This window comes from Callorhinchus milii, unplaced genomic scaffold, assembly GCF_018977255.1.
Source record: "Callorhinchus milii isolate IMCB2004 unplaced genomic scaffold, IMCB_Cmil_1.0 Scaffold1, whole genome shotgun sequence".
In the NCBI taxonomy this organism is placed as follows: Eukaryota; Metazoa; Chordata; class Chondrichthyes; order Chimaeriformes; family Callorhinchidae; genus Callorhinchus; species Callorhinchus milii.
This window is the reverse complement of record NW_024704742.1, coordinates 13,384,678-13,406,669: the sequence shown is the minus strand read 5'-3', so window position 1 is coordinate 13,406,669 and position 21,992 is coordinate 13,384,678. Positions and strand designations below refer to the sequence as shown.

General features: G+C 43.1%; 1 protein-coding gene across 1 annotated transcript in view; it reads left to right on the top strand.

Annotated features, from left to right (window-relative positions):
* The window catches only part of rcl1 (RNA terminal phosphate cyclase-like 1), a 37,594-nt gene that overhangs the window by 7,605 nt on the left and 7,997 nt on the right, over window positions 1–21,992 (top strand). The window contains 6 exon segments of the mRNA NM_001292183.1: window positions 6,199–6,270; window positions 8,990–9,165; window positions 10,050–10,124; window positions 14,876–15,000; window positions 17,210–17,335; window positions 18,571–18,727. Of these exon segments, the coding sequence (NP_001279112.1) occupies window positions 6,199–6,270; window positions 8,990–9,165; window positions 10,050–10,124; window positions 14,876–15,000; window positions 17,210–17,335; window positions 18,571–18,727 (731 nt within the window).

The window sequence follows — 21,992 nt, the reverse complement described above, 5'->3', positions numbered from 1 at the left end:
GAAATGTATTCCAGATCCGAACAACTCGCAGGGTGAAAAAAAAATTCCTAACCTCCCCTCTGTTTCTTTTAACAACTAACTTAATTCGGTGTCCTCAGGTTTCTGACCCACATGTCAGTGGAAACAGTTTTTCCTGGTTCAACCTATCAAATCCTCTCATGATCTTGAAAACCTCTGTTAAATCCCCTCTTAATCTTCTCTGCTCTAGGCAGAATAATTCTAGTTTCACTAACCTCTCATCATAACTAAGGTCCTTCATTCCTGGTACCATCCTGGTAAACCTCCTTTGCACTCTCCAATGCCCTAACATCTTTCCTAAAGTGCGATGCCCAGAACTGAATGCAGTACTCCAACTGAGGCCATACCAGCATTTTATAAATATTCAACATAACCTCCTGACATTTGAATTCTATGCCCCTATTTATAAAACGTAGTATCCCATATGCTTTTTTAACAGCTTTATCTATCTGTCTTGCCACCTTCAGAGATTTGTTTATGTGGACCCCCAGGTTTCTCTGTTCATTTGCCCCCTTTAAGATTGTACCATCTAACTTATAACTGCCTCTCCTCATTCTTCCTACCAAAATGCAACACTTCACATTTCTCCACATTAAACCTCATCTGCCATGTTTCTGCCCATTTTACCAATCTGTCTAAGTCCTCTTGGAGTCCAGTCCTATCCTCCTCACCATTAACTACGTTTCTTAGCTTAGTATTGTCTGCAAATTTGGAAATTGTGCTCCCTATATCTAGGTCCAGATCGTTAATATAGATCAGAAAGAGCAGTGGTCCCAATACTGATGCCTGAGGAACACCAGTCAGAAAAGCAACCTTTTACTACCACTCTCTGCTTTCTGTCTCCTAGCCAGTTCTGGATCCATGTTGCCACAATCTCTAACACCATGGGCTTCTATTTTGTTTATAAGTCTCTTATGTGGCACTTTGTCAATCAAATGCCTTTTGAAAATCTAGATAAACTACATCTACTGTAGTACCTTCATCCACCCTCTCAGACACTTCATCAAAAAAATTCTATAGGTTTGTCAGACACGATCTGCCTTTAACAAATCCATGTTGACTGTCCTTTATTAAACCATATTTTTCTAAGTGAGAATTTATATTGTCCTGGATTATAGTCTCCAGAAGTTTCCCTACTAATGATGTTAGGCTGATTGGCCTGTAGTTCTCAGGTTTATCCTTCTGCCCCTTTTTGTACAGGGGAGTAACATTTGCAACCTTCCAGTCCTCTGGCACCACTCTAGTGTCCAAAGAGGATTGAAAGATTATATGGAAACATGGTCAGAGCTTCTGCTATTTCCACCTTTGCTTCCCTCAGTAGCCTAGGATGCATCCCGTCCGGACCAGGTGACTGACTTATCTATGTTGAGCACCGACAGCCTTTTTAGTACCTCCTCTCTCTTGATTTTTATCATATCCAATTTCTGTTCACACGCCTGAGATATTGTGGCATTGGTTGCATCGTCTTCTTTTGTGAAGACAGTTGCAAAGCACTTATTTAGTACATCAGCCATACCCTCTGCCTCAACAAGACGATTTCCACTTGGGTCCCTAATTGGACAAACCCTACCTTTGACTAACCTTTCACTTTTGATATGCTTAAAAATACCTTAGGGTTCCCTGTTATGTTTCCTGATAAGCTTTTCTCGCACAATCTCTTCGCCATTCATATTTCCCTTTTCACTTCTCTGTACTTCCTATATTCTATTTGATTATCCTGTGTGTTTTGGACCTAATATTTGTCATAAGCCTCCTTCTGTTTTATTGTAATCCCAATTTCCTTAGTCATCCAGGGAGGTTTGACTGTCCTACCGTTCCCTTTTGTGGGAATGTATTTGCTCTGTACCCAAACTATCTCCTCCTTGAAGGCTTCCCATTGTTTGTTTGCTGCCTTACCTGCCAATCTTTCTTTCCAATCTATCTTGGCCAGGTCCCTTTTTAGCTCACTGAAATCAGCCCGTTTCCAGTTGAGGGTCTTTACTTTTGATTGATTGTTGTCCTTTTCCATAACTATTCTAAACTTAATTAAGGAAAAGGACAACGATCAAACTCATTTCCCAGAACTAAATCCAGCACTGCTTCCTTCCTCGTTGGTCTGGAAACATGCTGATCCAGAAAGTTCTCCTGCACACATTTCAGGAATTCCTCCCCTTCCTTGCTCTTTACACTGTGTGTTTCCCAGTCTAGGTTAGGATAATTGAAATCCCCATTATCACTATTCTTATTGATTAGCTTTTGCTGCTAAGTTGGTAAATTGACTCTGGTTTGGGTCCTGATGAGTGTCTTAAGAAAGTGAGCAACACTTCTGTCTAGAAACATCTATTAGATATAATATATACATGTCTGTGCATGGGGGAAGAGGGGGAGAGGAAGAGAACTGTATCTGAGCCAAGTTCGGAAGCGTGCTGAGGATTTCTGCACCAGTAATGCTTCAAGTCTTAAACTGATAGGATTGCATTGGGCTACGCTACCTGCTGCGCACTGCTCTGTATTCAGGGAACTGGAGCTTGTTTGGCATTGAACAACAGTGACATTCTGCCTTTGTTCCCAGAAGTTAGACTGCATAAGCCAGTCTGGAAGCCTTTTTTAAAAAATATTATTCTCAGAGCTGGAAAAAGTTAGCTTCACATCAGTTATGGTTATTCTGCAAACTTGGTGTGAGTTCATATGATATAGACTGCAGTTATGCTAAGAATTTGTGGTAAACCTGCAATGCCACTGCCTCTTTATTCCGTTCATGTGATATCAAAGGGAACAGTGGGATGATCAGAACTTAATGGCCATTATGCCGCATCTTATACATAAGAAATACTAGACAAAAGAAAGATGAAGGTTCATCTAGCTCACCTTCCACCTTCCTGGCCGTCGCATACACATATGTCCCGAACTACCTATGTACTATATCCCGTAATGTTATTTCCTAAAAGAAAACTATCTAATCTGCGTTTGAAAGAATCAACATTTTCTGCTTCCACCATCTCCCTAGGGAAGTTCACTATTCGCTCACTGAAAAGTGTTTCCGTAGATTTGTTCTGAATTTGCCCCCATCAATCGCAGGCTGTGTCCTCTGGTTTTAATAACTACACTTCTGGTATTTGAAAATCGGGATGGGAGCTCACTGTCTAGGCTAATGCACCCAGTGCAGTGCTGAGTGTTGCATTGTCAGAGATGCTTTCCTCCAGGAGAGACATTAAACCGAGGTCAGCCTGTTCAGGTGGATGTTAAAGCTTCCATGCCACTATTATAGTGCTTTGGGAAATCCTCTCTTTCTTTCAAGGAGTTGAGGATATCTGAAGCTTGCTGAAAGTTTGACACCAATTGCTCCGATTCCTGGGAATCAATTAATCCAAGTGAAAATGACAATTTATTAGGAATCAAACCTAATTATACAAGACCCTGGAGGTACTGGTTCAGTGAGATCGTTAGGTCATTTGACCCCCTCAAAAAATAAACAACCTGTGACCCCAATCCTCTGAAGTTCTGTCCTCCTGTTTGTCAAACAGCAAGTCCTGGGTGAGCGTCAGCTTTCTGCAGCTGAATATTGACAACATGGAAGCCATCCTCCTTGAGTACAATCAATGTTTCCTTACCTGCGGCTCTGGCCTCCATAACCTTCCTGGCCTATCCCTCAGACTTACTGAACCTGTGCAAGATCTAGGTGTCAATCACTCTGAGACGCCACCCTGTGTGAAAGGTGCCATATAAATGCAAGTTGTTGTTGAATATAGACAATTCCTAAGCCTTGTTGGTGCTCTTAACAACACTCACTACTCATATACCCCTGGAGGAGTCTCTTATTGAGAAAGGAGTTTCTCCTGATATTCTCCAGATAAAATTGGTCATTCACTTCATGACTGTTTTTGGGATATTGCTGTGTGCAAATTGCCTATTGCATGCATTCATCTACAAATTTCACAGTCACTATACTTTACAGTGATGTCCTATGAAGGAAGCGCTTTGGATGTTTTGACACAATGATAATGCAAGGATTATCATAGTAATTTATTATCACATTGTCTAAAGATTCCAAAGTGCTTCACAAGCGCTGTGAAGTGGAGTGACTGTATTTTAGTTAATGAACGTGGCAGCCAATTTGCACACAGCATTAAGTGAATGACCCAGTTTTTATTTATTTGGGGGATAGTTGGCTATGATACCGGGAGTATCTCATTTTCCTTTTCAAATAGTGTGGAATCTTTATTGTCCGTCTGAACAGGCAGACGGACCCTTGGTGTATTGTCTCATCCAAAGGATGGCACCTCCTTACTAGTATAACATTCCTAGCACTGTGTTGAAGAGTCAGCCTATTAGTCAAAAGGCCCTATGTAGGACTGTAAGGTGGTGTCACTTTTGTCGACAAATGCGACAGCCAATTTGTGCATAGCAATGCCCACAAAGAGCCTTTGAGTGAATGACCCATTATATCTGGGGGATTGAAACAAAAACAGAAGTCGCAGGGAACGCTCATCAGGTCAGGCAGCATCTATGGAGAAAGGAAAGTGAGTCAATGTTTTGGGTCCACGATCTTCGTCAGAACTGGGGCATGTTAGGAGGGAGAGACTTTTAAGGACTAACAGAGAGGGGGGGAGGCAGGGCAAGGAAGACAAAGGAGAAAATGGGGTAGAGGACAGGGGTTGATGGGTTAAAGAGGTGTTAATGATGCAAAACAAAGGGTGGGATTTGCAACAAAACAATTCCAAGCGACTTATGTTTTTGTTTCAGATTTCTAGCATCTGCAGTATTTTGTGTTTTGTTTATATCTGGGGGTTTGTTGGTCAGGACACCAAGAGAAACTCCTTTCTCTTTTTGAATAGTGCCATGGGATCTTTAACATCCACCTGAACAGGCAGACATGACCTTGCTTTAACGTGTCCATCCGAAGGACAGCACCTCCAGCAATCCTGTTTTGGAGAGTCAGCCTAGACTATATGGGTTTCAAGTCCTGAAAAGGGACTTGAACCCACAAGCTTCTGACTCAGGGTAAGAATGCTACTAACTGAGCCAGACTGACACTAGAACCTGCCACGAGAACCATAGAAATTTACAGCACAAAAGATGGCCTTTCGGCCCATCGTATCTCTGCTGGCTCCTCAAGCAATCCTTTCAGTCCCACTTACATGTCCTTTTTCCATACCCCTGCAGCTGACTCTTTTTAAGATGAATATCTAGTTCCCCTTTGAACGCTTGGCAGGGCCTTTTAAATCCTAACTACACTGTGAGAAAAATTCTTACCTCCTCATTTGTTCTCCCGATTGACTATCAAAACACCTCGTAATTTTAAAGACCTAGGATGACCTGGCTGTATCATGAAAAAGCTGCTGATGTGAGTGGGTGTTGTGAAGAGCAGCTTGGGCTATGTTTGCTTTGCATGGCTCCAGCATAAATGGCTGTATCAGGCCTGCCTTTAGTTTCACAAAAAGAACTAGAAGCCAGCTGTCTTGCGGCGCTGCTATTCTGTTTTTGCTGATGAAAAGAGTGTCTGTCTGTGGCATTTGTCTGTAAAGGTCTTGCTGGAAGTCGGAGGCTAGTGGCCAGCATTTTGTACATGATTGTTTGAGCCTTTTGATGCAGAGATCTGTCATTCCCTACTTCTGATGGGAGCAGACAAAATGTTACTACAGCTGCCTGTTCTTATAGCTCCAGAAATACTGTGGCTATTACAGCAGTCAGTGCTCTGTAATAATAATCCTTGCATTTGATATAGTGCTTTATCACGTCTTTGAGACGTCTCAAAGCGCTTCACAGAATATACTATAAAGTGAATTGAGTGTACTTTGTGGGCGAAATACTGGGCTAACTACAGAAAATGCCTATAATTTTTTTTTACCCAAAGAAATGTGGCCTGTTGTAATCTTGTTTAAATTCTAACAAGTGATTGTTTTTGGTTGCTGTGTCGAGTTTATTTTGGTCAAATCTTAGCACAGAGTTTTAATTTGAAATCCAGTTTTCTGTTGCTCCTGTTTAAAGCCCGGCAGAATTTGTGACTCCAGGAAGAACTCAATTTGTTGGACAACTTTATGTGGTCAGAGACGATGCAGGACTTGAACATTCGTAATCTGTGAACAAAACAATCGATTCTTCTAATTTACCTGTTACATTTCACCATTTCAGACCACTTCAAATGTATATTTGTTATAGTGTCATGTAAACGCCTTTTAACTCTCCTCTCAACATTTCTAGATTTCGAAGCGAGTTTCATTCGGCTTTTGGACAAATTGACAAATGGCTCCAGAGTTGAGATAAATGAAACTGGTGAGTTCTTAATAAAAAATTTTAGAATCTTCAGATCAGGTTGCCCCATTTACATGTCTAGATGGTATAAGTATCTGTCAGCATTTAGAGACCCAAACTGAAATATAGTTAAATGTCTACAGGAAAAATCTCAATTCAGTTTTTTAAAAGTTTCACATCTATTGACTCCTGTGTCAATCCCATTACATTGCAGGCGAATTTAACACTACATTAAATACATATGCTATATTAGGCCAGTATTCCACCTGTAGCAGCCCCCACACCCCATTTGAGATACATCCACTGGAAAGGAAGAAGTCCTGGCCAAAGACTGCAGTCAACTTCAAGCAGTTTGATTGCTTTTTTTAAAAAAAAGTGTGATGGTTTTTAATTGATATAGTATTTAAAAAAAAATTTTCTGCAACTGAGTTTTTGCCAGGTTTTAGATTGAGACGATTTGCTTAAAATTTCAGTGCGTGTGCAATTTTGGTCAAATCTTAGCACAGAGTTTTAATTTGAAATCCAGTTTTCTGTTGCTCCTGTTTAAAGCCCGGCAGAATTCGTGACTCCAGGAAGAACTCAATTTGTTGGACAACTTTATGTGGTCAGAGACGATGCAGGACTTGAACATTCGTAATCTGTGAACAAAACAATCGATTCTTCTAATTTAGCACTTATTTTATCCAAATTGTAGCTGTTGCTACCATCTGTATTTACTCCTTCATGTATGTGAAAGCCACTGTATAAGTACAAGTGAAGCATGCGCGATAATTTTGGATGCTGCCAAAAGTTGAGAGTGGTACTACATTATGACCTCCTCATCTTTTGAAATGGAAGACTGATTCATGATAAAAAAAATTAAAAAGTAATGTCTTCTCTGGTCGAGTCAATTTGTAGTACGCCTACAAAGCTCGACGACCTTTTGACAGTAATGTTTGCATATAATACAGAAGCAACTTTATTGCTTCCATCGTCAATTATTCAGACTTTTCCTACACACTACCTCTTTATAGTATGCTTTGTTCAATTTTGGCAAGGTCTGTGCTTGTTCTGCATTAGCACTGTTAAGCTATGTCGTCTGTGATAGTTGCTGGTGGCAGCTATAATATTAGACAGAGTAAAAATTGGAGCAACAGGTGATCTGAATCAGAAATCTGGCACCAGGCGTTGACTCTGAAAATGTTAAGTTAGCATCAGTGTGCAAGTGGAGGCCTATCCTTCAGAGTTTATGAAGCTTAAGACTTATTTTTCCCTCCCTTGTTAAATATTACTTGGAGCAGAATTCAAGTGTCAGCCTGGCTACACAACTGGTAGCACATGTACCTCTTGAGTCAGAAGTCACATATCGGGACTTTGACCTTGTTTAGTCTAGGCCGACACTACAATCCTGTTCTGGTGGGGTGCTGCATTGTAGGAGGAACCATCCTTTGGATTACATGCTTAATCAAAGCACTCTGGGATGTTACCCTGCTTGAAGGTCGCTTTATAAATGCAAGTTGTTCTTATCGTAGACTTTTCTCTGTTCAGGTGGATGTTAAAAATCTCCCTAACACTATTCAAAAAGAGAAGAGAGTTTCTCTTGGTGCCTTGGTCAACAATCCCCCAAATAAAATTGGTCATTCGCTCCAAGGCTTTTTTCGGGGTCATTACTGTGCACAAATAGGCTGCTACATTTGCCTACAAAATACACAGTCACTACATTTTACAGTAAATTCTTTCCTGTGAAACCCTTGGAGTTGTCCTCCTGATGCGAATGGTGCTTTATCAAAGTTATAGTAATTTAATTTAACTTCTAAATCTCTCTTCACCATTGAAACCCCTCGATGTAAATCCATTCAATCGGCAGGGATAAAACATTCCATTCTCTGCTGGGTGTGAAGGCCCCAGGTGAAATGACTTTTGAGCATTCTCAATTTCTAATGAGTAGGCATGCAGCACAAACTAACCCGATTTGCCTTGTAATTGTCCCTCATTTAGAAAGGTCACAGGGATGATTGATGTGTAGATGGAAGCTCTGACCCTTTGGGGGAGCACTCTTATAGGCTTCAGATGATATTGTTGCATTGGAGCTTTGTGTTGTATCTACTGGTGCTATTTATGACCTGGCCGTGCTTTTCAGTGATCAAACACTTCCTGATCTCTGATCTTGGCCAAGGAAGGAAAGCTAAAGTCCAAGGGCCTGAGGCATGAGAATGCTCACTGTTGTGGGACTATGAGTTGAGCATGCTCCTCCCTTTCAATTTATAGAGTCTTGTAGCGTAGTGGTTAGCGTACTTGCCTCACAAGCGAGAGACCTGGGTTTGATGTTAGGCAAGTTTCCTTACTCCACTCACCTCTGTTTCCCTAGCAGTAAGTAGGAACCCAGTTGTTAGTTGATAGGTAGATTGTTTTTCCGTGGGTAATAATCCCTTCAAAAAAAAAAATTGGTCATTCAATCCACGACTGTTTGTGGGACACAGCTGTACGCAATTGACTGCCACATTTCGTCCACAAAATATAGTCAATTCACTTTCCAGTATATTCTGTGAAGCACTTTGAGACGTCTGAAAGACGTGATAAGGCGCTATATCAAATGCAACGATTGTTATTATTGTCCTCATCCATCTGCTCTTCCCAGTCGGGATGAGCCAGGAATATGGTGTCTCTGCTTCTGACTGGTATTCCCGCACACTTTGCTGTTCATTCAGGCTTGTCCTTCATTATTGGTTCTAACATTTTGACACTATGCTCTTACTTTTAGGTACAACACTATACTATCAGCCTGGTCTTCTACACGGAGGAACGATAGAGCACGACTGCCACACCCAGCGCTCCATTGGTTATTACCTGGAAGCCTTGCTCTGTCTCACTCCATTTATGAAGAAGCCATTGAAAGCTATTCTGAGAGGAGTAACCAACGACCAGATCGACCCTTCTGTAAGATATATTTAAACTATAGGCTGGGAAGGTGGAGAGAGGTATCCGAATAACATTACATGTTTCAACAGTTGACTGTTTTTACAAAAACATCCTTGAGTAACCGAGTTGGAGTAATCCGGGTGCATCGGTTTAGAATGTAGGGCCAAAACTCTTCAGTTCCTATTTTTGTAAACTACATCCTAACTAAAGACGGGGAACTAAAAAGGCATTTACAGCTTAATTTTTTTGTCCATGCTAAACTAATCTGTGTCAGAAATGGCAGTTCTGTCGTATGGGGGCAGAGAGAGATTGAAGTGGTGCCATATAGAGTTAAATAGCACCAATTGGTGGCCAAATTGTGACCTCTGCCTAAAATCCGGCAAGTCCTAAAATTGTCTTCTTCGACTGTGCCTTCAGTCATCCTCCTACCCCTATCCTCCCTGCCCTCCAACCCTCACGATCCCAACCACCAGCTTGGGTGCGGATCCCTGACTATCCAGCGCCATGGGATGTCCTCCTGACGTGAAAGGAGCTATACAAATGTAATTTGTTGCTGCTGTTGTTGGAGAACAAATGTCATTCCACAAGGAATATCTATTGGATAATCTCAATCCTATAAACTGTTGGGGAATCAATCTAGGAAATGGTGTCAAGCAGTAGTGGCCAACGAGCCTGTGGGTCAGAAGTGGCCGACAGTGCCACCAAGAAGCGCCCCCCTAAACACTCACACTAGTCTTTATGGCTTTAATCAAGAAATAAATTTAATCAAGAAGATTTATTTTGTAATTTCTTAATTGTAAAAGTCATTTCTGTCGAGTGAATACTGATTGATATAAATTCTGATTTACAATCTTCTTGAACTGACTAACTGCAAGATTTTTTTTGCTGTGTGCTACCCTCAGGTAGATGCCCTTAAAGTGACGGCTATCCCTTTGCTGAAAAGATTTGGTATAGATGGTGAAGAACTTGAGCTAAAGGTAAGGGAACGTTCACAGTCTTCTCTTTCAATTGTCTCCCTTATCTGTACTTTGTTGTACAAACTTACTTTTATAAAGCACCCTTCACATTGAGAGGATGTCTCCAATCACTTCACAGTGACTGGCTGGGCACCCAAGCCTGGGGTGGGAGCCAAGTGGGATGGTGAGGAGGAAGATGACTGATAGTGTGGTTAAAGAGGTAGGACTTGAGACAGACCCTGGACGAAGTGAGGTAGGGGTGAGCGAATCGGAGGGACATTACCATATTTCCAGAGAGTGGTGGCAGAAAGGCTGAAAGTCCGTCCACTGAAAATGGGCTTTGGAATAGGTTGGGGACATGAAGCAGGGCTTCCAATGCTTGCTGAGCGAAGGGAGTGGCTGTGTTAGTTGGGTTTGAGGCAATTGCAGCGATAGAGCGGCTTGAGACCGTGATACAATTCCACAGGCGCTGACAGCCTTGAGGTATCTAGCCCACAAATCATTATTTCATGCGTGAGCCTGGGCACCAAGCATCCTCGGGCTATTGAAACGGGGGAGCATCACGATCACGCTCAAAAGAGAGTGTTTCCCACGTCCTGGCCAACAATCATAGAATTACACAGTACAGAAGGAGGCCATTCAGCCCATTAATTCTGAGCTGGCTCTTTGAAAAAGAGCTATCCAAATCAATCCCACGCTCCCCCCATAGCCCTAAATAATTATCTACTTCTCTCTGAAAAGTCGTTATTGAATCGGCTTCCACCACCTTTTCAGGAAATGCTTTCGAGATCCGAACAACTCGCTGTGTGAAAAAATTTCTCCTCACCTCCCCACTGTTTCTTTTAACAACTATTTTAAATTGGTTACCGACCTACCCGCCAGTGGAAATAATTTCTCTTTGTTCACCCTATCGAATCCCGTAATAATTTTGAAAACTTCTATTAAGTCTCCTCTTAACCTTCTCTGCTCCAAGGAGAATAATCATAGCTTCTCTAGCCTCTCCTGATAACTAAAGTCCCTCATTCCTGGTAGCATCCTGGTAAATCTCCTTTGCATCCTCTCCAATGCCTTGACATCCTTCCTAAAGTGTGGGGCCCAGAACTGAACGCAGTACTCTAGCTGAGGCCTAACCAGTGTTTTATAAAGGTTCATCATAACTTCCTGACTTTTGTATTCTCTGCCCCTATTTATAAAGCCTAGTAACCCGTGTGATTGTTAACAGCTTTATCTACCTGTCCTGATACCTTCAAAGATTTACTTATATGAATCCCCAGGTCTCTCTTTTCATTCACCCCCTGTAAGATTATCCCATCAGCTTATATTGCCTCTCCTCATTCTTCCTCCGAAAATGCATCACTTTGCATTTCTCCACATTAAACTTCATCTGCCATGTGTCTGCCCATTTTACCAGTCTGTCTACGTCCTCTTACTATCCTCCTCACTAATTATCACTTTTCCTAGCTTAGTATCATCTGCAAACTTGGAAACTGTACTCCCTGTACCCAAGTCCAGGTCATGTATCTCCATCAAAAACAGCAGTGGTCCCAACACTGATCCCTGGGGGACACCACTGCACACTTCCCTCCAGTCAGAAAAACAACCGTTCACCACCTCTCTCTGCTTTCTGTTTCCCAGCCAGTTCTGTATCCATGCTGCCACTGTCCCTTTAATACCGTGGGCTTCTATTTTGTTTACAAGTTTCTTATGTGGCACTTTATTAAACATCATCAACTGCACTACCTTCATCCACCCTTTCCGTTACTTCATCAAAAACTGATCAGGTTTGTTAGAGATATAATCCCCCAGATATGAACTGGTCGTTGACTACTTTGCTATGTTTGGGCCTTTTGTTGTCTACAAATTGGTGCCTCTCATCTATAAAATTGAATAATAATCCTTACATTTGATATAGTGCTTTTATCACGTCATCGAGATATCTCAAAACCGCTTCATAGGATATACTGTAAAGTGGATTGACCCATATTTTGTGGGCGAACTATGGCAACCAGTTTGCCCACAGCAATGTCCCACAAACAGCCATCGAGTGAATGACCAACTTTATTTGGGTGAGCCAGGACACCAGGAGAAACTCCCTTTGCTTTTCGAATAGTGCCATGGGATCTTTAATGTCCACCTGAACATAAGAACATAAGAATTAGGAACAGGAGTAGGCCATTCGGCCCCTCGAGCCTTCCCCGCCGTTCAATAAGATCATGGCTGATCTTCAGACCTAACTCTAATTACCTGCCCTATCCCCATATCCCCTAATCCCTCTGTTTTTTAAAAAATCTATCAGTCTCAGCCTTGAAGATGAACAGGTAGACAGGTCCCTGGTTTAACGTCACACCTGAAGGACGGCACCTCTGATGACGCAGCATACCCCAGCTCTGCATAGGAGTGTCAGCTTAGACTATGTGATCACAAATCCAATGTTGGGCTTGAACCCACAACCTTCTGACTTGGAGGTGAGAGTGCTCCACTGAGCCAGACCATTTGACTTTACAGTAGATCCTATATAGCACTTTCAGACAACTTCTTGGCATGAAAGGTGGCAATGTAATTACTTGACTTCAACAACTTGCTGGTTCATGGTATTGAGGCTTTTTTAAAAAAAGCTAAAACAAAAATCTCCCAATTAAAGCTGTGATTCTGTTAACTGACACTCCAGGCTCATCAACCACATTCTGGATTTCTAATTGCAAGTGTCTTGCCCACGTCTCACTGTTTGAGTGTTCTGACAGTAAGTTCACTTTTCTTGAAAGATCATTATACTTCCTTGAGCTTGCAAATTATGGGGGTTGCTACAGATTACTGATGAGATGTCCAAATTGGCTGTTGGCATTAAGATTTCTGTGCTGTCACTAAGCTAGAAGGACATGGAGTAATAATAATTAAAATAATCCTTGCATTTGATATCGTACTTTTCAGTCTTCTAGACATCTCAAAGCGTTTCACAGAATATACTGTAAAGTGAATTGACTGTATATTTTGTGGGTGAAAAGCAGCAGCCAATCGTGCACAGCAGTGTCCTACAAACAGTCATGGATTGAAGTGACCAAATTATTATTGTTTTTTTTTCTTGATGAATTCTTATCAGGTGTATGGAGTAAGGAAACTGGCCCAAGATTTTGCTCTGCCAGGAATCGAACCCAGGTCTTTCGCTTTCGAGGGTGGTGCTCTAACCACTGAGCTACAGGACTCCAGAGGAATATTCCTCTGTAGAATTGTGCACTGCTCGATTGTATAAAGTCCAGTTGTAGGCTCGAATTTAAGGACTAAGAAGGATTTAATGTTTCTGTGCCCCATCCTCCTTGGTTTGAATATGGTGGGGGGGTGGCCGAAGGCATGCTCGAAGAGGAAGGTCTTTAGATAGGACTTGAAGGAGGAAAGCATGGGGGTGAGGCGGAGGGATTGTGGGATGGAGTTCCAGAGTGTGGGGGCAGAGATCAGAGATGCTGAATGCCTGACCACGAATGCTGACTCTCGTTCCCCACTGTGCCCCCCGCAGTTGCTCAATTAATAATATCAGCAAATTATCAGCTTTTAGACCAAAGTGGATGCATTGGTTCAGCCTGGAGATTGGCACATTTTTACTCAGAGAAGAGAAAGAGAGAGACACATAAATTCATGTTAAGTCGCTAACCCTCGTCTGTATCAGGGCCTTTGGATGTCCTCCCAACGTGAAAATGTAATTTGTTGTTGTGTCGAGTTAGCTGATCTCAGTAGAGGTGCGCACCAGATAGGGGTGAGCTGGAGGGTGAAATTGAATGGGCTGAAGAAGAGTATAGAAGAGGAAGGTGGAGGCTCATGCGGAGTATGAACACCAACACAGACTAGTTTGACTAAATGACCTATGTCTGTGCTGTAACAGTCTGGGTTGCTCTGTTTATTTATCAGTAAGTAGGAACACCGGTTGTTAGTCGATTGGCAGATTGCTTTTCCAGGGGTAATAGTTGATTTTTTAAAAATTAATAATAATAAATTGGTCACTCCAATCCACAATTGTTTGTGGGACACTGCTGTGCGCAATTTGCTGCCACGTTTTGTCCACAAAATATACAGTCAATTCACATACAACTGGACTTTATTCAATGGAGCAGTGCACAATTCTACAGAGGAATACTTCATATTCCTCTGGAGTCCTGTAACTCAGTGGTTAGAGCACTCGCCTCGAAAGCGAAACACTGGGTTTGATTCCTGGCAGGGCAAAATCTTGGACCAGTTTCCTTACTCCATACACCTGATAATAATACCTCAAGAAAAAAATAATAATTTGGTCATTCCAATCCACGATTGTTTGTGGGACACTGCTGTGCGCAATTTGCTGCCGCATTTTGTCCACAAAATATAAAGTTAATTCGCTTTACAATATATTCTGTGAAGCGCATTAAGATGTCTTGGAAGACGTGATAAGGTGCTATGTCAAATGCAGGGATTATTATTATCTATGTAAAAGTCTCTTAAAAAAGGTCTTCTATGTAACTATGTAAAAGTCTATGTAAACGTCTCCATGTAAAAATGTCTATGTCTTCATCCAGCCCCCATTATGATGTTGTATATGCAGTGGAAGTCAGCCTCCAGCCGGAGTTGATGCAGTGACAACCAAGATTGTTTGTTTGCTCCACTCTTTAGTTGTTCCCTTGAATACAACTATTCTTCCGTCACATTCAGATGGTCCTGAGATAAGGAAATAAAACTGGTTGTTTGAAGGTAGGACAAAATTTTGTCCTGGTTTATGCCTGATAAAGGATGGATGTGTGATTGTTTTGCAGGTCACCCGGCGAGGCATGGCGCCCGGAGGAGGAGGCGAGGTTGTCTTTTCCTGTCCAGTGAAGAGTGTTTTGAGGCCAGTCCAGTTCACAGACCCTGGAAAAATTAAACGGATTAGAGGAGTGGCGTATCCTACCTGGTTAATGTTGGTGCAGTCACAGTTACACAGCATCCACTTATTCTTGGAGACTTACTGATTCACAAGGTGATCTGCCCTTTGTTTTTCTACTAACACCTTTGCTATTATCCCTTATAGTTTGATGAAGAGTGTAGTTGGATTATTTGAGGCCTGCGGTAACATTATGCTACGTATTTCCTTGACTGCAGCGTGTAACTGTGGGAATGTAGATGTGACTCTCCACAGTGCATGTGCACTCCCCTTGCTAGTGCTGATCTGATCTTTTGTGGTATCTGCTGATTGTGAAAACCACAGCCACTTGTCAGGGGAACACAAGTACATTAACAAAGGTTGGAAAGGTGTCTAGCAACCATATTGTTTGCCGGGAGAGGGGGGAGAGTAGTCAATAATAATAATAATCCTTTCATTTGATACAGCGCTTTACCAAGTTTTCAAGACATCTCAAAGTACTTCAGAGAATATACTGTAAAATGAATTGACTATATTTTGTGGGCGAAACGCAGCAGCCAATTGCACCCAGCAGTGTCCCACTAACAGTTGTGGATTGAAGTGACCAAATTATTATTCTTTACTTGGAAGAAATTATTACCCCTGGAGCGCAATACGCCATTCGACTAACAACCAGGTTCCTACTTACTGCTAGATAAACATTTAAGCTTTATTCTGTGGTGTGGTTTTATAGAGGAGGGAGGGGAAATTTATTTATTAACATATTTCCATCTTTCTGTGTTCTTCCGTCCCTGTCAAATGCACAACAGAATAACCTCTGTTACTGCACCACCCAAAGGTGGACTTCCATAGTGTAGAGGTTAGAGCACTCGCCTTGCAAACGAGAGGACGCTTGTGTAATTCCCTGGCGGGCCAAAACCTTAGGCAAGTTTCCTTACTCCAGATGCCTCTGTTTAACCTAGCATTAAGTAGGAACCCGGTTATTAGTTGATTAGTGGATTGCTTTCCAGGGGTAATAATCCCTTAAAAAAAATAAAAAAATACACAGTAAACCCTCTTTACAGTACACAGTATATCCTCTGAAATGGTTTGAGATGTATTGGAAGATGTGATAAGGTGGTACATCAAATGCAAGGATTATTGTTATTATATACTCTTTGGTTGCTGATAGATATTGCATTAGGTCTGATTTACTGCTGTGCGGTGTAGGACAAGCTGGAGGATGTCCTCTGAAACAATTCGGAAGAACCCTGGTGGCTGGCTGGGTGCTTTCAATATTTCACTGAGGCTGTTGAGCTGCTAGATGATAATCGTTGTGTTTGATATAGCGCCTTATCACGTCTTTGAGACGTCTCAAAATACACTGTAAAGTGAATTGATTGTATATTTTGTGGACGAGATGTACTGGTCCTGGACTGTGCTGGGGAAGAGTCGCGAGTCCAGGCAATCTGCTCACTTTGTGAATGTGTCCAGGTTTTCATGACTTTGTTTCAAATTCACTTTTAATATACAATACTGTTTCTTTCCTTTTTTCAATGGGGCGGGAAATGAGCAAGTGAAACGAAAAGCCCAGAGCAGGTGTTTCCTCTATAAGACAAATGGGAATGGGGCACCTTGTTGTTTCTTGCACCTGTGCTATTGGCAGAGGAGAAGGGCATCTGTGTTGTCTGTCTTCTCATTCAAGAATGGAATTTTGCTCCATTGATTTGGGACATGTGGTGAGTGGAGTGTGGTGTGGGAGGGGCAGGGAGTGAAGCTGTGCACTGGGGTACGGGGGACTAATTTGATGAATGAAAATACTTACATTGGGCTCTGCAGGGGGGCAAGAGGGTTGTGGGGAGGAGATCTGCGGGGGGGCAAGAGGGTCATGGGGAGGAGATCTGCGGGGGCCAAGAGGGTCGTGGGGAGGAGATCTGCGGGGGCCAAGAGGGTCGTGGGGAGGAGATCTGCATCTGGCACATCTGAGTATTTCATATTCAATGCTCAAGGCATCTCTTAATTTAGTCTCTGATTTGGATGCCAGTGTCCACAAGAATCCACCCACAAGAATTTAGTTTAGAATGTGTGTGACTGTATTACCACACAGTACAATGGCTGCTCTCACCATGTAAACTGACTAGACATGTTCCGGTTTCCGCACTGGATGATGCTGCTGCCCCCTTGGCTCCTGTCCTGACATAAACTCCGGCAGAGTTTAGCATGGACGTGGTCGTTGCTACTTCAGGTCTTTCCTTGACCAAAACTGCAGGTACTCTGTCCGGGTGTCACCACAGATTGCCAACAGGTTAGTCGATGCGGCCAGAGGAGTCCTGAACCAGCTGATACCGGATATTTACATCTGTACCGATCATCTCAAGGGAACCAATTCAGGAAAGTAAGTCATTGTGATGCAAAGAGAGACTGGGCCAGATATTTGGCTAAAATGTGGGACAGTTTGGTTGGGTTTGGGAATCTGGAGTGCTATCCTGCGTGAGGGACGCTATATAAATGCAAGTAGTTGTTGATCTTCATCCAGAAGCAACAGGAGTTGTACAGATTGGCCTCACTAGTGAAATCTCCAGCAGATCGAATTCAAGATTCTTGTTCTTCATTCAAATCTCTCCCCAGCCTTGCTGCATTCTTCCGCTGCTGTTTCCTGAAACCAACTGACCCGGTTGCTTTGTTCGGTCAGTTCAAACATCTGCTTCATGTACGCCACCCTGTTGAGCCATCCTCCCGTGCTCTCTGAAACTCCATCCTGGAGTCTCAGGTCAGATTGTGACATCCATATAGACTTGGCCACTTCCTCTGCTTCTTGTTCCCGGCCCCACCACAGGCAGTCGGGCCTTCAGGCCCCCACTCTTCCATACCACAGTCCCTTCGACTCGCTCTCTCCCTTGCCTCCTTAAAGGCACGTCTCAAAACCCTCCTCTTCGACTGTGGCTTTGCTCAACCTCCTAACCCTATCCTCACTGCCCTCCACCCTCCCTGATCTCAACCCCCTCCTGCTTGGGGCGAAATCCCTGACTGTCCAGCGCCTTGGAATGTCCTCCTGATATGAAAGACACTATACAATGTAATTTGTCGTGGTTATTCATTCAAGTTTACAGTAGCCCAGTTCTGTGCTGAGTTAGGCTGATCTGAGGCTTAGAGATGACAGAGGTGGTATCCCACTCCTTGTCCACTTATTGAGGCACTCTTGAAAATAGTAGCCATTTGGTTGGAGAAGTTCTGTTCTAGTTAGTGATTGTTGGGACTACACCCCAAGACAAGATTTGGGGGCGGAGTGGGGGTGAGAGAGGGAGAGAAATTCAAACTGCTTGATGGAAGAAGAGCAATATTGGAAGCTAAACATTTGGGTTATTTCTTGGAATTTCGTGTCTGTTTACGTTTCGGGTAATGATTTGCTCCCAAGTACTAAACACCAAAAACAACTGGCATTAGTTGATGTTTGCAATCTCTGGGGGCTGTGTGTTTCTCTCTGTTGGATATGAGATCTGGGGGTGTATGCAATCTGTGGTGCATTACTGTGGTATGCACACTGTAGTGTGAGGCTCATGGTGACACTTGTTTGTGGGCCTCGGTCCAGAGACGGTTCATTCTGCTTTAACGCCCAGTGCTTGTATCTAGGTCACCAGGATTCGGTCTGACTCTGGTCGCTGAGACGACAAATGGAACTTTCCTCAGCGCTGAGGTGGCCTCGAATCCTCGGGGTCAAGGGTCGGCCGTCTTGGCAGAAGACCTTGGGAAGAACTGTGCGCAACTTCTTTTAGAAGAAATCTACAGAGTAAGTATCCGACGCTCAATTATCGCTGTATGACTTTAGAGTTGGGGGTGGGGGGGGGTAGGGGAGAAGAGAGTTTTCCTCTGCCGTTGAACGCATGTCGGGGGGAAAAGCAATTACTGTATTGCATCCAATATATATTGAATTGGCTCCAATATAGCTGTACACAGTGGAACTCTGGATCAATTGCTGATAACAGTCAGTACTTTTTTTTGTTTTGTCTAAAGATTGATAGCTTTTCTTTGCAATGACCCACTATGTTAAGTGCATGTTGTGTTAGTTAACCTGGTAAATATTGCACGTCTGCGAAAGTGATTTATTCCTAGCTGGAAGGAATCGGTGGTAGTGTGTGTTAGTGTGTGTGTGGAACAACTCCATTGTGCGCAATTGTTGTGCATGAACTTGTATCCACTTAGGCTGTATTTTGTGCAGATTCTGTAAATCTAGGTAATATATACACAGTCTGCCGTTGCCGTGCTTGACCATGCTTTCAAAGCAAGTCGACTTACGAATGCCACCATTGTGGAAATCGGAGCAGAACTGGATTTTAATGCAACAAGACACTTATTTGACGCAGACTGAAACAAGTGCCGGGTGCCAGCTTCTGTAACTTGAGAGCAGCCTCTGGAGTACTCTGAAATTATGAAGAGCCTTGTGTTGTAAGGCATTGGGTTGTAGTGTTGAATCTTCATTCCTTGGAGATGCACTTGGTTTAGTTCAGTGTTGTCGCGAGGCAGCAGTTTGAATGTAAGTGACCCAAGCAGTGCCCTGGAATACGTGACAACCTTCTCATTTGGGGATCTCTCTGTCAAACCTACTTTTAAGTTTGGATACATTGCTGGGTCAGATCTTACTCTGCATCTGGCCTTTCTCAAAATTTAACTTTAATGCTAATAGTGGGTGACAAACCTAATGGCTGTTTCTGCCAAACCTAATGGTGAAACATGGCAGCCAATTGCGCACAGCAGTGTCCCACAAACAATCCATGGATTGAGTGAAAAAAAAATTTTTTTGAGGGATTATTACCCCTGGAAAACGATCCGCCAATCAACTAATGACCGGGCCCCTACTCACTGCTAGGTAAACAGAGGCGTGTGGAGTAAGGAAACTTGCCTCAGGTTTCGCCATGCCGGGAATCCAACCCAGGTCTCTTGCTTGTGAGGCGAGATTTTCCAGCTGGGGCCTTCAGACAGCAATCGGGAGTGGGAACCCCTGGCTGAGGTTTTTTTTTAATAAAAAACAAACAAAAAAACTGTTTGCAACGGAGGTTACTGGTCTCAAGTCCTTGCCTCCAAAGTGAGTGGGTTGGAGTACAAAGGCCGAAACCTAATCACTGATGTGATCCCTCAGTTTGAACAAGCAACCCTGTTGGTGAGCGACATGTAGTCTTGTTGGTTTGACGAAGGACTGTGGATCTTCAGATACTCTCATTAGTGAGCCCTTTTGCCTATGTCTAGCTGCCCGATCCACGTCACCCAGCTGCCAACTTTGAGCAGTTTATTGTTCAGAAATGAGCGAGGAGTCTAGTCTGGCACCAGTCTGCTCAGAGCTTTGCGAATCTGCCAGATCATCTGTTGTCAGCCAGACACAATGATGCCATAGCACTTTGATGTAAGTAGAGATTCTGCGGATTGTGTGCTGTGACTTAAACACTGTGGGAGCATGTGCATCTAACCATCTTCCAAGGTGCATAAATGTATTTCATTCAGTTAATGTGAATCTTTTGCAAAGTGGGGGTGGAATGCTCGGTTGAATTCCATTATCCCACCTCCCTCCCACACAAGTTCACTTTTGATTTGAGACCACCCTGAGTTTATTTACAAGTGAAAAAAGTGTTCTGTACCATTAATGGAGCAATTGAAGTTGAGTGCTGAAATTTCGTAATTCTTATTGAATTCTTCACATAACCTGGACGTTTCTGTCATCAGGGGGGTGCAGCAGCAGGAGAGAAGGTATGATTGTATTCTGTGCCTGTTAATTTTGTGCTACTTCATGCTTTCAGTCACTACGCCCCAAAGCTCTATAGAGGAGTTCCCGCTCCTCATCTAGTTATTCTCTGCTGAAAAAGGGCAGAAGCCAAGTGAAGAGAGGACTGCCTTCGGGTGTGATATGAACCCACCCCCTTTCCATCCCACCACAACTCCGGCTGCATAAACACGGGTCCTGCTGATGCTCACTGTTGAGGTCTGCATGTGATGAGTGGGCAAGAAACTGCCCCTGAATGAGTCAAACACTCAGGATTGGAGAGCAGTAAAGCATGCAGATGGTACTGCAGTTGGTATCAGCAGCTCTGGATCACACATGTGAACATCACTTCTAATCTGTAACTACCGATCAATCTCAAGATCCTCACACTTCAAATGTTTTCAAATCCCTTCATGCCCTGGCACCTCTCTACCTCTCCAACCTTCTTATTTTCCCTACCCACTGCCTCCACTCGACTTGAAAGTGCCTCGTACCTTCAGCTCCACCATTGGTGGCTGAGCTTTCAGCCACTATGCCCCAAAACTCAGGAACTCTCTTCCTCTATCCCTCCGCCTTGCCCCTTCCTTCCCCATCTTCAGGCCATGCCTGAAGACTTCCTATTGGACCGTACCTACCATCACCTACCCTCTCCCCCTGGCTCGGCGTTGTGCTCCGCCACTGTCAAGGGCTCTGTCCCACCATCACAGCTATATAAATGCAAGTTGTTGTTGTTACATCTGATGTGGACTCGACGGATCTCTGCTGGGATCCTTCACTTTTCTCTTGTTCCCTCTCTTCTCTTTGTGGTCAAATGGGCTGTCAACACTTTACACAAGAAATAAATCAATTTGAGCAATTAACGTGAGGGCACCTGGCAGGTGGGTGGGGGCTGTATTCCAGTCTAAACTAGCACCAAGCGTAGCAATTAAAAAAACACAATACTGAGATATCATCAATAATGAGAAATATTGTTTCTCCCCCCCCACCCCACAATTTTGACTCCCTCAGTCTTGTCTCCCTCATCCTCATTTAATTTCATAAGTTAGTTGGTGAATGAATCAAATTAAGCGCGTTTCTCTTTTATGTTTCAGCCCTTGGTGATATTGGTTGTGCGATTTTACAATCACACTGGATGGCCGTTTTAAAGGGATGTTTTTCTTGTTGTGCATTTAGAGGCTTGTTTTTGTACAGTTTCAAGTTGTAATGACAATGTGACTTTTCAACAGCGCCACACACAGCAAGCGGCCACTGTGTGCAGCTGTCTCTCTGCCTCTCCCTGTGTAGGCTGCTGCACACTAGAACA